General features: G+C 37.4%; 1 protein-coding gene and 1 long non-coding RNA gene across 4 annotated transcripts in view; one reads left to right on the top strand and one right to left on the bottom strand.

Moving 5' to 3' along the window:
* The window catches only part of LOC130014229 (uncharacterized), a 30,220-nt gene extending 24,309 nt beyond the window's left edge, over positions 1 to 5,911 (bottom strand). For all 3 annotated transcript variants that reach the window (XR_008789185.1, XR_008789184.1, XR_008789186.1), the window contains exon 1: positions 5,174 to 5,911. This is a non-coding gene — a long non-coding RNA (uncharacterized LOC130014229). The remainder of the gene's footprint in view (positions 1 to 5,173) is intronic.
* Positions 5,912 to 13,123: 7,212 nt separating this feature from the next.
* LOC130014228 (E3 ubiquitin-protein ligase TRIM63-like) lies at positions 13,124 to 15,454 on the top strand. Its single transcript, XM_056103122.1, has one exon. The coding sequence runs from the start codon at positions 13,363 to 13,365 to the stop codon at positions 14,599 to 14,601; it is 1,239 nt and encodes a 412-aa protein (XP_055959097.1). The 5' UTR covers positions 13,124 to 13,362; the 3' UTR covers positions 14,602 to 15,454.
* The last annotated feature ends 1,236 nt before the right edge of the window (positions 15,455 to 16,690 follow it).

Below are 16,690 nucleotides of genomic sequence, written 5' to 3'. Positions count from 1 at the left end.
AGCTATGCCGGGACATAGGTAAATTCGCGTACCGGTCGGCCTAAATTATTGATGTTCAAGGAAATAATAGTGGCCCCGTTCGCTCGTTTCTGGAGTTTAACAAACGAACGAACAAACGGGACCACTATTATTTCCTTGAACATCAATAAATAAATTAGGCCGACCGGTACGCGAATTTACTTATCTCGACTCGACTTTGGTGGTTATTCCCAGCACTTTCACGTTCGATGATATTATCGAAACCATCTAGAACTCAACAAGCGAATCAAATTATAACTGGAATGTTTCCATTGTATTTTAACACAAGAATACGGAAAATTTATATCAAAATATGGTTATTTCATTTTTTAAAAAGTTAAACAAAGAAGCCACTTGTTACCAAATTTTAGTTTGTAATTAAATTTATTTAATTAAATATTATCTGTGTTTTTATTCTAACCAATAATATAACTAGATTATTTATAATATTATTAAAAATGGTACACAACCCTCAGACTATATAGGTATTATGCCAGACCACTTTGTGTTTTGAAACCCACTTTGTGTTGTGTTTACCGCACTACCGCACATGATTGCCAGAGTGGTGGCAGGAGAAACAAGGAATCAATTCAACACGGCCTTAATTATAGGCTAATTATAGAGCCTTCAATTTCAAACACATTTTTCTTATCATATGCTCTTATTTTTTTTTTCATCATTATATGATTAACATTTCCTAAACTTTACGATTTTCAACTTTTTTTTATATAATAGTCCATCTCTGAGACAACAAAAACGTAAATAAATGGAAGATAAAAGCAAGAAAGACAACCCTAATAAAGGAGTCAGCTAGTAGGCCTAATTCTCTCCCCCTAATTGACTTCTATTTTAAATCCATGGTGTAATTTTCTTGGTCTATATTTCTTTGAACATTTCAATGATTTTTTTCTTTATAATCACAGAAAGCCCAACATAGAAAAAACCTCAATAAGTATACCGGTATTGATAAATAACAGTTTTAAGCAAAATATGGTTGTTTTGGGTAATTCTACGGGGCCATACGATGATATTATAACCTCCTTTGTCGGCCACATTACAATACACAATATATATACTTTCTAGGACCAATCTATGAGACTATTTTGGTATCCATTCGTTATCTAGATTACTAATATTGGATCTATGCTATTTCCTATCAATGCATTGGCCGAGAAAGTTCATCAGGATTTTCCAGCGGGGGTTTCCCTTTGTCAGTGGTGCAGTTCAAACGGAGTGCCTGAGAAAAACAGATGTCTAGTTATTCAGATGGGACAAAAAAAACCCCAAGGTCCGTGTGTCCCTTGGCTGTTGAAAGTCGATAGATGTATAACAATAGGCCATAGTTCCGCTGCCTGGGCAAAATTTCCCTCATAGCACATTGTATGGCATATGCCCATACTTATCTAAGCATTAAAACAATCAACCATTTGTGGTTATATTGAAATCTGTAAAGGACGCATTCTTTTTGAATATATTTCAAAGTAGGTTTTGCTTCATTGGGAAAAAAAACATATTAGTAACGCCTTTTCAACAAGCAATTGTTATACTTTTAGTGATTTGTAGAGCGCCAAATCACAATGTTATTGTATTTTTTTAAATTGTAGATTTTATTCATTCATGTAAAACATTTATTACAATTTTATAATAAAATGTATAAAACACTGAGTTCTAGATTCAAATCACAAATCCACCTAAGCTAGAAAACTGCAAATCCGAATATTTTTGTTTATAAAATATTCACTTTCCATTCAATAAATATTCCAGTCATCTAGTTTTGGATTTGGGGAAATTCATTCTCCTTTTCCCATAAATACAGATTACCGTATTATTTAATAATCAAACCAAACAGCATGTAATCAAAGAGCGCTTGTATCCGCCGTATGTAATATTGTCACGTGACATTGTTATGTTTTGTTTTGCTTGGGAAGCGTTTATTATACACAATAGAACTCCAGTGTAGTAAGCCATAACTATGAACAATATCATGTCCCAAATAAATAATCTAATTTGTAGATCTGCAATTGGTCACATGATGGTCCGAACATTATTTGTATGGCTCTATTTGTTGACAGCAAATACCGCTAATAATTATCTTGGATAAAATACCTCGTTTAGTAAACGAGGCAATTTTACCCAGCCTCGTTCTGAACAAAATACCTCGTTCCAAAAACAGGGCAATTTAAAAAAACACGTTTTGGAACTCCAGAGAAACGAGGTATTTTTTTTACCTCGTTACGAGGCAAAATCGGGGCAAAAATTTTGACACGTTTTTGCCTCGTTTGGACAGAAATGCCGAACGAGGCATTCTGAGGTTTATAGTGTAAAGTATCAAATTTCTTAAATAACCCCTTACCAATATGTACTTAACATATATATGTGATTAAAATATCAAATTTCTTACAGCTTAGTCCCACACCAATATGTACTTAACATAATATGATTATTTAACATTAAAGTAGCTAAGTCTTAAACTCAATATCATCCAAAGTATTCGACATTGAAAACACAAATTATTTGTCAATTTAAATCAACATCGATGATGTGATCTTACCGGGAAAAGATGGGCTTCTGATATCCAATATTTAAGACGAAATAAACATTTTACCATTGGAAAACACATCGTGTACCATAATGCATTTCAGTGACATTTTGTAACAAGGGATTCGAAGAACAAGGCTAGACATTTTCGACAAGTCATGTCAAACGGTTACGCCATATTCTTATCTGGAGAGCATGTGCAATAAATACTACGGTGTAGGCCTAGTCTGGAATAACCAGACACTAGAGATTGCTATTCGATTGAGACTTCTGTCGTATTTTGCCGAACATAACTGATTAGAAATTATACTGAAAACGGAAACGATTGAATGTAAAAAGATTTATATACATTCAAATTACATTATTATATGCGTTGCATCTCATTTGTGTCAATTTCTACGTCCCAAATATTAGCAATTTAGCTCCTTTAATATTAAGTAATGAAAATACCGAAGCTAGATAATATCACAGCTTGGATTCAATTGGATTTATAACAGACCTATAACTACATTATCTTTGTAGATAATATAATATACTGAGCGCCATGGAAAACGCATCACTTTTTTTTCCCAAATGTTTTATTACTAGGTGGTTCTGTATGTATAATATTATGCAATACTATGAACTATTGTTTCACACAATGCTCCCAAACGCACTAGAGATGCCGAGACTTACTGAAAATCAACGGAATGAAGCCATGGGAATGTCCAGGGCTGGCATGTCTACACATGCTATTGCCAGACACTTCAATTGTCATCAGTCCACTATTGTAAGGTTGGTGGAACATGTTCGAGTTTCTGGATCAACACGTGACCGTCAACGTCCTGGTCCACAACGCGTTACAACCCAGGCTCAAGACCGCTACATCAGGGTCACTCATCTGCGTGACAGATTCCACCCAGCGACTCGAACAGGTGCAGCAGTCGTCGGAAGACACGTACCAGTAAGTGCCAACACCATAAGACGTCGTCTAAGAGAAGGAGGACCCCGTGCACGACGACCTTATGCTGGAGCTATCCTCAGGGATCATAACCTTCAGCGGCGTTTGATATGGGCTCAAAGACACCAGACATGGAGAAGAGTAGACTGGCAAAGTGTGCTCTTCAGTGATGAGAGTCGCTTTCATCTTTTCTCACGCTGATGGCCGTCAACGTGTGTGGAGACGTCTTGGGGAACGTCTTGCAGACTGCTGCGTCTTCAAAACCAATCGATGGGGTGGGGGAAGTGTAATGTTTTGGGAGGTTTCACATTTCATCGCACGGACCACCCTACACATTTGCAGGGGTCGCGTTAATGCTGTAGCCTACCGTGATGATGTCTTGCATTCAATTGTTGGTCCGATGTTTCGAGCGCACCCACAACTTCAGCACTTCCAAAAGGATAAAGCGCGTCCGCATACCGCCCGTTTTAGTATGGACTACCTGGCTGCTAACAACATCAATGTCTTGGACTGGCCAGCCATGTCTCCGGACATGGCACCGATAGAACATGTCTGGGATGAGATTGGACGCCGTCTGTATCGGAGACCACAGATGCACACCATTGCTGCTTTAGAAGCTGCTCTTGTCCAAGAATGGAACAATTTGCCCCAGGCCTTCTTTCAAACATTGGTTAATTCCATGCGCCGTTGCTGCACAGCGTGCGTAAGAGCCCGTGGAGGACACACGCGCTACTGACATCTGTGTCGTACCTTTGGTTTTGACCCCTCTGACTTTGTACCGTTGATTACAGATTAAACATCCATAAGTGTACAAATGTGTTGTTATTGATGTGTTCCCATTTGAATATTGTTGACAATAAGAAGCAAAATAAATAAGATCTGTTTACAGGATCATTTTGTTATACGAAAAACTAAGAGATGCGTTTTCCATGGCGCTCAGTATATATTCTATTTTTGAGGACAACTGTTCTGCTCTGACTGGGCTAATGAAGACGGGCATACGCCATACAGTATGCTATAAGAGACACTTGGCCCAAACAGCGGTGTTATGGCTTACTCTTGTATCGAATTCAAAATTCCAAGGGAACTTTTACATGAATGCCAATGTGTACACAGAGCCTCAGTTTTTTGTCCCATCTGAACAACTATACAGCTATCCTTATCAGACCCTCCGCCCTGAACCATGGACAAGGGGAAACCATGTCGGAAAATCTCAATGAACTTTCTCAGCCAACACCAGGAGCGAAACCGCGACCTCCAGCGTCTTACCCACTGTGCTCAGTATTCCTATTAGAAATGTTCAAATATGAAAATGAAAAATAACATCTTGTAATAGAAATGTCAGATTGAGCAGTTCTATCAATATTGGAGAAAGAGAGAAATGGAGCTAACACAAACTAGGTCACTTCGGGACTAACATATGGTTCAATTTAATTTCAATAATTCCTTTCCAAGTAGGGGTCTTTAACAGTGGGAGGAAACAGGAAGACCCAGAGAAAATATATGAGGTTGGACAGGCGACCCTACTCCTTGTCATGTACAACCGGGGAATGGAAACCACAACAGTTGACTCAATGCCAGACCTTATGATACAACAAGCACACACTAACCATTCAGCCATCCACCCCTCCTCGATATATGGAAGACACAAACACTAAATACATATACAGTACTTACTCAGCGTTACGTGATAATAAAGCGATGACTTCTGGATGGGTATTATCAGCACAAACTGTTCTAGATGCTGTTTCACTATTTGTGTTGTTATCCAACACTGAATATGGTAGATGTTGTGGACATTCATCCGTGCAGTTAAACTACAAATTTATAAAATATATTTACTAAATTCAAACGGCCAGGATGAATGAAATCGGGTACATATATCCCAGACAGAGGCCTCCCATTTGCTTAACAACTGCCCATTTTATCATTCCCTACCCTCACCCTTTCAAAACGTTGAATAGTACCACTTACCCTCATTACCAACTTCCCTATCCTCACCCTTTCAAAACATTGAATAGTACCACTTACCCTCACTGACAACTTCCCTATCCTCACCCTTTCATAACATTGAATAGTACCACTTACCCTCATTACCAACTTTCCTATCCTCACCCTTTCAAAACATTGAATAATACCACTTACCCTCACTGCCAACTTCCCTACTCTCACCCCTTTCAAAACGTTTAATAGTACCGTATAAAATGTACAACTTACTATCATTGTATCATTGCCAACTTCCCTACTCCTACAAATAAATTCTACCACTAACATCTTGATTATCGCCATCTTCCCTACCGTCACACGCCCAAATAAAATCTACCATTTACCCCCAATGTATCATCGCCATCTTCCCAACCTGCACCCTCCCAGATAAATTCTACCACTAACATCTTGGTTATCGCCATCTTCCCTACCGTCACACGCCCAAATAAAATCTAATATCTACCCCCCCCCCATCATATCATCGCCATCTTCCCAATCTGCACCCTTCCAGATAAATTCTACCACCATCTACAAGATAAATTCAAGCACTTACCCTCTTATCATCCTCACCGATGTAGATTATGAAGTTTTTACATACCAAGCAATCTGTACTTTCTGATCCTCAACATCCACTTCGACACTCGTCAAAACATGGTTCACACTTCTGTGTCGCTTTATTACTGAATGTCATAGTTGGACAGAAATCTACACACGAATCGGCCTTGAAAAATTTACATTTATTACAATTCATATTACTGGCCCCGTAACATGTCTGACACAGTCGATGACAAGGTTCACACATCTAAAATAGAATTAATAATTTGGAATATATAGTATTTATGCAAATAAAAAACAATTTGGAATATATATAATTTTTTTTAAATAAAAAACAATTTGCAATATATGTTATTTTCGACAGATAAAATAGTGTTTAATGTCCTACTGTTCTGCACCGACTGGGCTAATGAAAACAAGTATACACCTTAGAGCATGCTAATTTACCTGCACGCCGATATGTACATGGAACCTCGGTTTTTACTCCCATCCAAACAACTATGGATTGTAGCATCCTGCATGACTTTGGGGACCCAGACCAGAAAATCCTGATAATTTTTCTTGGTCAACACAGGGATCGAAAACGGAACTTGCAATGTAGCGAGTCAACACCTTACACACAATGAGCTCCCAAAACCTAGGACATTATCCCTTTAACACCACAGTCCCTAAATGACCAAAACCTAGGACATTATACCTCTAACACCACAATCCCTAAATGACAGAAACACAATCTTACCCTTTTTCCACCTAGTAGATTATAATTGTCTATTTTAACGGGAGTCGGGGCAGGAATTAGTATCGGTTGGTAAACATCTTATGGTTTCTGTAAAATGAGACTTTCGAAAACCGACTTCACAAGAGTTACATCCCCCTGGACCCACAATATCAGAATTTCCTGTACATCTGAAACACATAGATTTAAGTAACGTATAAATATAAGTGTGAACCCGAATGAAGCCTTTAACACCTGGATTAACCGAAATGTAACATAAATATAATCAGGGAACTGGGGCGGTATTTATAAAAATTCTAAGAGTTGGAACCAACTCTTAACTGTCAAAAACTACTCCTAACTTTGTAGATTTTCCTAAGACCTATTTATAAAACATTTTACTTTAAGAATTACTCCTAACTATGACACATATTTAGGAGTCCTCCTGTAGCACTCCTAACTTGTTAAAAGTACTCTTAGGCCGTGTTGAATTGATTCCTTGTTTCTCCTGCCACCACTCTGGCAATCATGTGCGGTAGTGCGGTAAACACAACACAAAGTGGGTTTCAAAACACAAAGTGGTCTGGCATAATACCTATATAGTCTGAGGGTTGTGTACCATGTTTTTTTTTTTGTTTTAAAAACGTAAGCGCACGATTTTCGGGGTCCTCGACCTAAGCGCGCGGGCGAGGAGAAACAAGGAATCAATTCAACACGTCCTTATCTTGGTTAACATGGCCGTCCGTGTAAAGAGAGTTTAAAACAAGAAGAGATTTCTTATATAAGGAGATATCGAATGGACATGGGTGGGATTCTTTTTGTGACAGATTTAGTTCGTCATCTACTTACGAGTCCTACTAAACGAAATTTCTCAATCGACGCTGAGATGAAGATCGCCATTACGCTTCGTTTCCTAGCTACTGGTAAAATGCAACTGTGTAGTGGTGACGATTTCGGCGTCAGTCAACCTACAGTGAGTAGAGTGATTGCATGACATCAACACTGAGCTATAAATAACTTCAGGGAATCCCCGGATTTCCCATGGTTACATCGCTAAGAGTTTGGTTAGGACCCAAGTCTTACATTTAGTTAAAAGTAACTCTAAGACCCTTTATAAATATTTCTAAAGAGTAACTTTTAACTAAATGTTGTTTTAGGAAGTCTTAGAGTAAAAGTTATGAAAACTCTAAGAATTTTTATAAATACGGCCCCTGGTTTCAGTTAATGTAGACCAGCAAATGAAATGGGGTTTAACGTCCTACTGTTCTGCTCCGACTGGGCTAATAAAGACGGGCATACGCCATACAGTGTGCTATGAGGAAAATTTTGCCTAATGCTTACATAGGACCTTGGTTTTTCGTCCCATCCGACGACTAGACAGCTATCTATGTCAGACCCTCCGTCGTGCACCACAGACAAGGGGAAACCCACGCTGTAAAATCCAGATGAACTTTCTCAGCCAACACAGGGATTGAACCTGCGATCTCCAGGTTAGCGAGATAATGTCTTACTCACTGAGCCACTGCAAATCCCCCCATGGCTTAAAGGATTAGCTACAGTCTATATAACACCATCATTGACGTTATAAACTTGAAGATGCTTTAAGGCTCTGTATTTTACGCTTACAAAGAAGATGGCTACTCACCCATCAGCACAGTTTTTATGACATTTTCTACAGATATTATTTTCATCTGGGTACATGATACTTGGACACTCTGCTAGACAGATGGTGACATTGTTGTTATCTAAAATGGTAACATTCTTACAACTGTCTCATTGATTCGGTTCCTGAAATATACAACATCAATCTCTCTCGAATATATGATACCATTTTGTTATGGACAACAGTCACTCTGTCAATGGACAACAGTCACTCTGTCAATGGACAACAGTCATTTTGCTATGAACAAAAGTCACTTTGTTAATGAAAGACTGTCACTTTGTTATGGACAACAGTCACTTTGTCAATGGAAGACAGCCACTCTCTGCAATGGAAGACTTTCACTTGGCTATAAAAAAAAACAGTAACACTGCTATTGAAAAGTCACTTGCTATCAGTGCAGGACCTGTCAGGTCATTGACCAAGGCACACACAAGTACGCGCCAAAGGCGTCACGAGCGTCTGGGGGGGGGGTCTCCCCCAAGGAAAATTTAGAAAATTGACAACCGCAAACACATTTTCCAAGCATTTCAGACCAAAGCAGAAGAAGGCAAATGTTTAATTTTCTGATACAATTAGATAACAGAATGACCTAAGAGCACTATCATTAGGAAAGAAGGAGGGGGACAGGTGGACCCAGTCCGGCACTGCTTGCTATATATTGAAAACAGTCACATTCTCATGGAAAACAGTCACATTCTCATGGAAAACAGTCACTTGCTCAAGGAAAAAAGTCACCTTTTCCTATGGAAACGATCATTTCTCATGGCAAACAGTCACTTTCTCCTGGACAACAGTCAATTTCTCATTGAAAACAGTCACTTTCTAAATGAAAACAGTCACTTTCTAAATGAAGACAGTCACTTTCTCATGGAAAACAGTGGAGGAATGACACTTTGCAATGGAAGCCCGCTATCAGGATGCCATCTTGACGTATCTCCTTCAACTTCACCAATTCCAACGATTCCAAATGTGTCATCATAATATTAAGAGCTAGGGCACTGTTTGAAAAAAAAGAAATGAAATGGGGTTTAATGTTCTGCTCCAACTCGGCTAATGAAGACAGGCGTGCACTATGCAGTGTGTGCTTTGAGGGAAATCTTGCTCGGACAACGGCGCTACAACCTACTCTTATTTCGAAATCTGTCAAGGGTTCCTTACATGCATGCCAACGTATACAACCTTTTATTATTTCTGTCAATTATATGAAATGGGATCAGTTAACCCCTTGTATGAAATGGGATCAGTTAACAATCATTGTATTATGATGACACCCATCTATGGTACTTTATTTATGGTTTATTTTTCGAATTGCTTTTTGTATTTATTTACAGAGGTTAAAAGTTTAAATGGAAATATTTAGCACCTTCTTGTAAACCGTTGAATGATTTAAAGTTTGGATTAAGGTTAAGTGAATGTAGGTCAAACATGCCGCCGACATAGTGTGTATTAGGGTGTTAAAGATTAAAAGTTATTCCCTACAAGGTGGTTCTACGGTTCTTACCATACAATTCAGCTGTGAAATAACACAATTTCTTTCATTATGTGTACAACAATAAAACAGTTATCATAGTAACAATTACTTAAAACACTATTATTACTTTTAATTATATTTAACCAGTACTTAAATTATTAATATATTCCTCTGTATACTGAGAGGATATCTACCAAGTTCAAAGGCTACTAATACGTTACTTGTTGATGTTCTAACACCCAACATTTTCTTACAAAATGACCTATGGACCTTTTCTATATTATCGGCTTCCTCCACGACACCATACGCCCCGCGTCCAAGAAGACGAATTCTTTTAAAATATTGAGCATCATTGCACTCGTATGTATGCCCCCCTATCGTCAGGGTGGACATGTTGGGGTTTGGTAGTTGAGGAATTTCCAGTACATCGTGAGGGACAGCTAGTTTAGATAAACGGGGACTACCCGATCCACTTGACCGTGACATATTTACGGATTCTCCTTTACTTAGTGTATTTGACAACGATTGACCACATCGAATTAATCTAAACACCAAATGTCGCAATACTAGAAGTGAAACTTGGTGTGTTTACCCATGAATCACGGTAAATAATGAAGCAGCGAACATCCAGACTGCTCAATAATGATTATGACTAATAATAATCCATATAAGCTTATATACTGGTATGATCGTGACACGCTTATTGATAGAAATTAATAGAAAACGCTTTCTTAGAAGCGCACGTCATAGTCATTCCATTCATAGTTTTCCTAGGGGAAACCCCGTTACACTGTTCATAATAGTTTATACATGGCTCAACCAATCACGCTGTAGGATTATTTTTAGCATTTTAATAATAGTGAGGTGTGGCTAGCTCCATTCAAAATAAACTAAATAGAAAGTATTGTAGTAAACAAAATGAAATGAAATGGGGTTTAACGTCCTACTGTTCTACTCCGAACTGGGCTAATGAAGACGGGCATACGCCATACAGTGTGCTATGAGGGAAATATTGCCCGGACAACGGCACTACAGCCTCCTCTTATATCGAATTCCAACTGTTAAGGGATCTTTTACGTGTACGCCAATGTGTAGTCGGGACCTCGGTTTTCTGTCCCAACCGAACGACTAGACCGCTGTCCTTGTCAGGCCCTCCGTCCTGCATCACTGACAAGGGGTAACCACGCCGGAAAATCGGACAATGCAGGAATCGAACACCCGACCTCCAGGCTACCCACCACATGAAAATAAACTCTCAGTTAAGCGAATATTTATCGACGTTGCTGGATAATATCATACAATAATTATTTATTTCAATGAGCAATTCTTAACGGGTCGTCTTGAAACTCTGCCTTACCTAGTCCTTATACCCAAGGATGACCCCTACTGGTTTTGGTGCATGCCCGACCCTCAGGGACGGAACCACGGAAATTATTTTTATGTGTATCGCCTACAAGCCACAATTCAGTATGAATCATGATCAATTATTTTAATAACAGATTGTACCTATTGATATTGGCCCATATCCACTCCAACGGGCAGTGCCACGCCCACTCTTTTATTTTAATATTTTGTGGCCGCAATTTTTCATAGATCATCTTGAAACTCGGCATGCTTATGGCCTCTATCAAAGGAACGAGCTGATTTGACGAAAAACCGAGTTCCAGTCGTACACTCTATGGCGTGCACATAAACAAATTCTGACGTCATGTGCAATTCAAAGTGATTGACCCCGTGAGGAATGTCTCCCCGGCGTTCAACTTCACATAAACAGCCTTTAGTAGGTGGAAACGCAACTGTTTAAACAAACTTTTTTTCATAAAATGGCGTATGACTGACTATTCATTACCCCAGTAGGACGTTAAACCATATTTCATTTATAATATCGCCCAATCCTTTATGCATATTAATACAATTACATTATTCAAATGATAAAAAATAATATTGACCAACACCGGATTAGGAAAGGGGGCGGGGGAGAGATTCCCCAAGTGCCCCGATCAACTGGGGGTGTTGATTCACTCTAGACCATGAAAACAATCAATATATTTAAAATAAACCGAAACAAAAATTGGGCGAAAAGTTTGTAAATGCTTCATTAGTAAATTTGATATTCTGGCAATAACCTGGTTACCAGTAGAAATTATTATAGACAGTACATGGAAACTGAAATAATTCAAGAGCCTTAATATCAAGAAATCTAATTTCCAAAACGTATTAAAACGGGATTTACATAAAGCACGCACACTGCGTTCAAGAGCCTTAGTATCAAGATATCTAATTTCCAAAACGTATTAAAACGGGATTTACATAAAGCACGCACACTGCGTTCAGAAAATACATTATTAAATTGTCTTTTAATTACGATACATTGGCTTTCAGCGGATGTATCTACTTAAACCTCACAGAAACAGTCCCGAAGATAACCTATCGTATTATCAGTACAGGCTTTGTCGCGCATGCGTGAATCACTGTCCGACCTACACACGCACCCATACACTCGGTAACGAGCACTAGTGGCTACTAAGAGAAAAGGAAATTAGGTAAATTTCTAGATAGCTCCTAGAATTCAATCAAGCCACCAATAATAAAACGGTCGTGAAAAACGCAATCGGACACTACCGTCATAACCAAAACGCACCGGACGAAAAACAGAACGCGATACCAACGGCTACGTCGAGAATGGTTCTGTAAAATCGCTAAGAAGCAAACTAGTGGGCAGTGGGATATATTGACGACTCCGAAGCATTATTTGTCACATTATTTGTTTCGTTTTCTTTATATAATATAACACTGTTCTGTTAATAAATTATTTACAAGAACTTATCCCCGTGCGTCCCTTGTCGATTAGTTCTAATGTAGACTGAAATACTAAATCAGTGTTGCTTTCGGTTCGGCCATAATCAATTCAAACATGTCTTGTGTCGCTTAAACATACAAGAACATACACATCTATTTCAACACATCGATGCATGCCAAAGAACAGGCATGCCAATTGTCATGAAACACCCTTCATAAAAGGCCTCTGGTTATGAAAAAAAATCATAAGCCACGTTATAATCCAAATGTATAAATAATGAATTATTTATCGTTGATGTTATACATACGTATAAAATTTCACACACAGTCGTCTTTACATTATATATTACAGTTGACATACTTATTCAACAAAGACGTTACTCAAATATCTGTTTTATTTTTACCCATGTGACGGCGTTAAGGAGAATAATAGGTCTGTCTATTCATTTTATTCGCGCTAACCAGTGAGGTGTACACAAACATTATATGTTGTTCAAACACCTTGTAAAATATATCAGATTATAACTGGATGTTTGGTAACATGGTTAATCAAATTATGTTTTCTGTGTCGATGTATAACGGTAGTTATTAACATTAACATGGTTAATCAACGGATGTTTTCTAAAATGGATTTATAACGGCAATTATTTATCATTCTGATTTCCTGGGATTTTAATATGGCTTCTAAATATACCTGTTCTATTTGTTTAAACAACTTTACTAAACCCAAGCTACTGCCATGTTATCATACGTTTTGTCAACAATGTATAGATGACTACATCAAGGCTCATGCTCATTTGAACAGGTTTAACTGTCCTCTCTGTAGACAAGAAACAGAGGTGCCATCAGGTGGCGCCAGTCAGTTTGTCAACAACTTTTATCTAGAAGACGATGATGATGATAAACAGTATTGTACAAAACACAAGAAGAAAGAAATAGAAGTTTATTGTCGAGATTGTCGTAAACCATGTTGTTCTGTTTGTGTTATGGTGGATCATACAGGCCACATATTGGCAGATTTAGATGAAGTAGACCAGGAGATGAGAGAAATTGTCATGAAACTGAAAACGGAATCAGAAAAGAAGATAAAACAGTTACAGAAACATTCTGACTTTCTGAAGACCAAAATAGCTGACACGAACAACTCATGTAAGACAGCTTGTGATAAAGTTCAGAAACAAATAGACGATATTTGTGAAAAAGCCAAGAAGATGGGAGGAACAATTAAAAATGACATCAATAAAATTCGTGAAGATGAAAACAGTAAACTAACCAAACTAGTAGAAGATGATGACAAGATGACATCTAAAATGAAAGAATGGTGTGAATATGCTGATCGTATATTACAACATAGATCTATAATTACAGCCGTAGATAAACATGGATTAACAGATGTTCAAACCAAAACTGATTACAACATATCAACAAATTTACAGAAACCTGTAGTCAGACATCCATGTTATTCTATGGTTGAGGTTGATGTTGACTGTTTAAAACAACTACTGGGTGAAGTAGAAACACCAACAACATTTACCAGTAGTTTTAGTTTGAACCAGATAGTGAAGAAACATGAGGACTACTATAGTGATGATGTAATAATACAAGGATTACCATGGTGTGTACGTGTTAGACGTGGTACATCAACATTATATATTGGCCTTAAATCGAAGAAAGTAGAAGATAAAACTAATAAAGCTGTTAAAGCTATTTATACATTAAAACTGTTAAATATCAATGATGAAAGTAAATCACTAGTTAGACAAAATACACGTATATTTTTACCTGGTGATTATATGTATAGTGCTGTATTAGGTATAGACTTGGATGAACTACAAGATATAAACAATGGTTTTATTGATGATGACAAGATATTTACTGTACAAACTACTGTTAATATAACTGATGTAGAACGATAGTGAAGACATATAATAAACAATAACAGTTATAGTTATATAATAAACATTAGCCTACATTCATAAACAATAATAGGATCAACTACAGAATGTCAACAAACATAATTTTTGTAAGGTATATATTATCGACATGTTCCCTCTAAATTTTAGTAATTAGTGAGCGCACACATCACGTGGTATGCATATTTCATTTTGTGGCAACAATACGTGGACAATATATTTACAACTCTTTTTGTTTTTGTTGTGATACGGCGATATCTGAGATCTTGAATTATTTGTTCTGTGTGGCCTAATTTTTTGCGCTTGGTTCAACACTTGTGTGTCAATGGCCAGGGGGAACAATGTACATAACTATAAGTGTCGTGTACAAGGTAGGATATACTTAGTCTGTCTAGAACATTTAAAACCACTTCTCGTGGTGTAGACGTAGTAAAATTATTAATTAATAAGCAATATACAAGTTCTACATCTGACTATTGGAGATGTTTATCTAGTTTTAAATGTTATTAAGCCTTTATTCACATGCTAACTCTCTAGTTCATCAGAAGGCCGTGATATTGAATGAATTAGAACAATCGCGCCATTTGATAATTCATCCTTTTAGTTTAAATGGATAACCTAGACTTTGTTTGTTATGGTAGCAACTTGACAATCGAGACTATTTATTAAAAACTTCAAACACTCGTAACTCATTTTTTAAAAATGCATTTTGAACCATTGTAGCAAGAATAGTCAGCTCTTTCTATCAATCTTAAATAAAGCACCCTCACCCGGATTACATTGGTATGTAATTTATCTAGATCTAATTGTTCATATTAATTGTTTGTATCATATATTAATAAAATATTTTAATTTTGTTATATATTGTTCTACCCCACCCAACCCTTCATCACTCAAATGTAAGGGTCAATTGGCCTCGCTCAGTATGGCAACTTGTAATACTATAGGGGTTATTTTAGTTCTATGAAAGGTGCTCTGTTGAATATATTGAAGTGGTTAAACAAATGGGTGACAACCACAAATAGGCTAAGTAGGTATTTTACAAGATTCAAGTTTCTTAAACTAAGTCACAGACATTTTCTGCCACCATCAATTGCTGAAAGTAGGGTACTATCGTCCAGTCATTTCGTGCACCGATTGGTCCAATTAAATCGAAATTGTGAGGCTGTGAGAGGATATCCTGATAATTCAAAATTAATTGAATGTCACTAGATAAGGGAAAACGAGAAAAATAGAAATAGTCCGTACATTTCCTTGTTTTTATTCATTCTATGCTCAATAAAAATACGGTAATGCATGGACTTTTTCTATTTTTCCCGTATCTAGTGACAGTCAATTATTTTTTTATAACAACTTTTGGTTTTCGAAGGAATTATTAGTGAGCAGAAATTGGCCCTTGTATCTGTTATCACTTGTCACTTCAGTTAGTTATATAGAAGGATAACTCGTGTTTTCCTTTTGCGTTCGTCACTTCCCTTTCTTGAAAGCTTCATAACGCATCTATCGTAGCAATCATCTCTGAGTTAAAATTATATATAGAGCGTAACCAGTTCTATCACATAATATGTCATAATGACTGACACCAATATTGTCTTTTGGGGGATTCCAGGAACTGTCCAAGTATATCTAATCCCCCACCCCACCCACTTAAACCTTATTCTAAAAAACACCCCAGGCAAGCTAACTGTACTATATGTACCCGAACTGACCTATTCAGTGATTAGTGTACATTAAACACTATTTTCTACCCCACCCATAAAAAGAAAACCCTCAAACAAATAAACCTATGCCAGTAGCCTACAGATCATGTTTCTGGTCTGTTAGTGTATTTATTCCACCAGAATTTAGCCCTTTTTACTGACCCTATGTATTGACGCGAAACTCACGAATAGTTTCTTTTCTTAGCTAACTCATTTCGCGCCTGACTGTGCTTGTTTACGCACTAACTGTATAGAGCTGAATTCACGGTACAGTTCTAACTCTTTTAATTTACGATATTCAAACCAGAGGATACATGTATTAAAGGACGCGACACTGCGTCAAGTAACAATTATGTCGGGATTTCCGCTCCATAAATATGACCTACAATAAA

The sequence above is a fragment of the Patella vulgata genome, chromosome 9 (assembly GCF_932274485.2).
Source record: "Patella vulgata chromosome 9, xgPatVulg1.2, whole genome shotgun sequence".
Lineage (NCBI taxonomy): Eukaryota > Metazoa > Mollusca > Gastropoda > Patellidae > Patella > Patella vulgata.
This window is presented reverse-complemented; position numbering and strand designations above follow the sequence as displayed.

What these genes read in the sequence shown, in the direction of transcription:
- LOC130014228 (XM_056103122.1), top strand. Translation starts at nt 13,363, where the DNA reads ATGGCTTCTAAATATACCTGTTCTATTTGTTTAAACAACTTTACTAAA.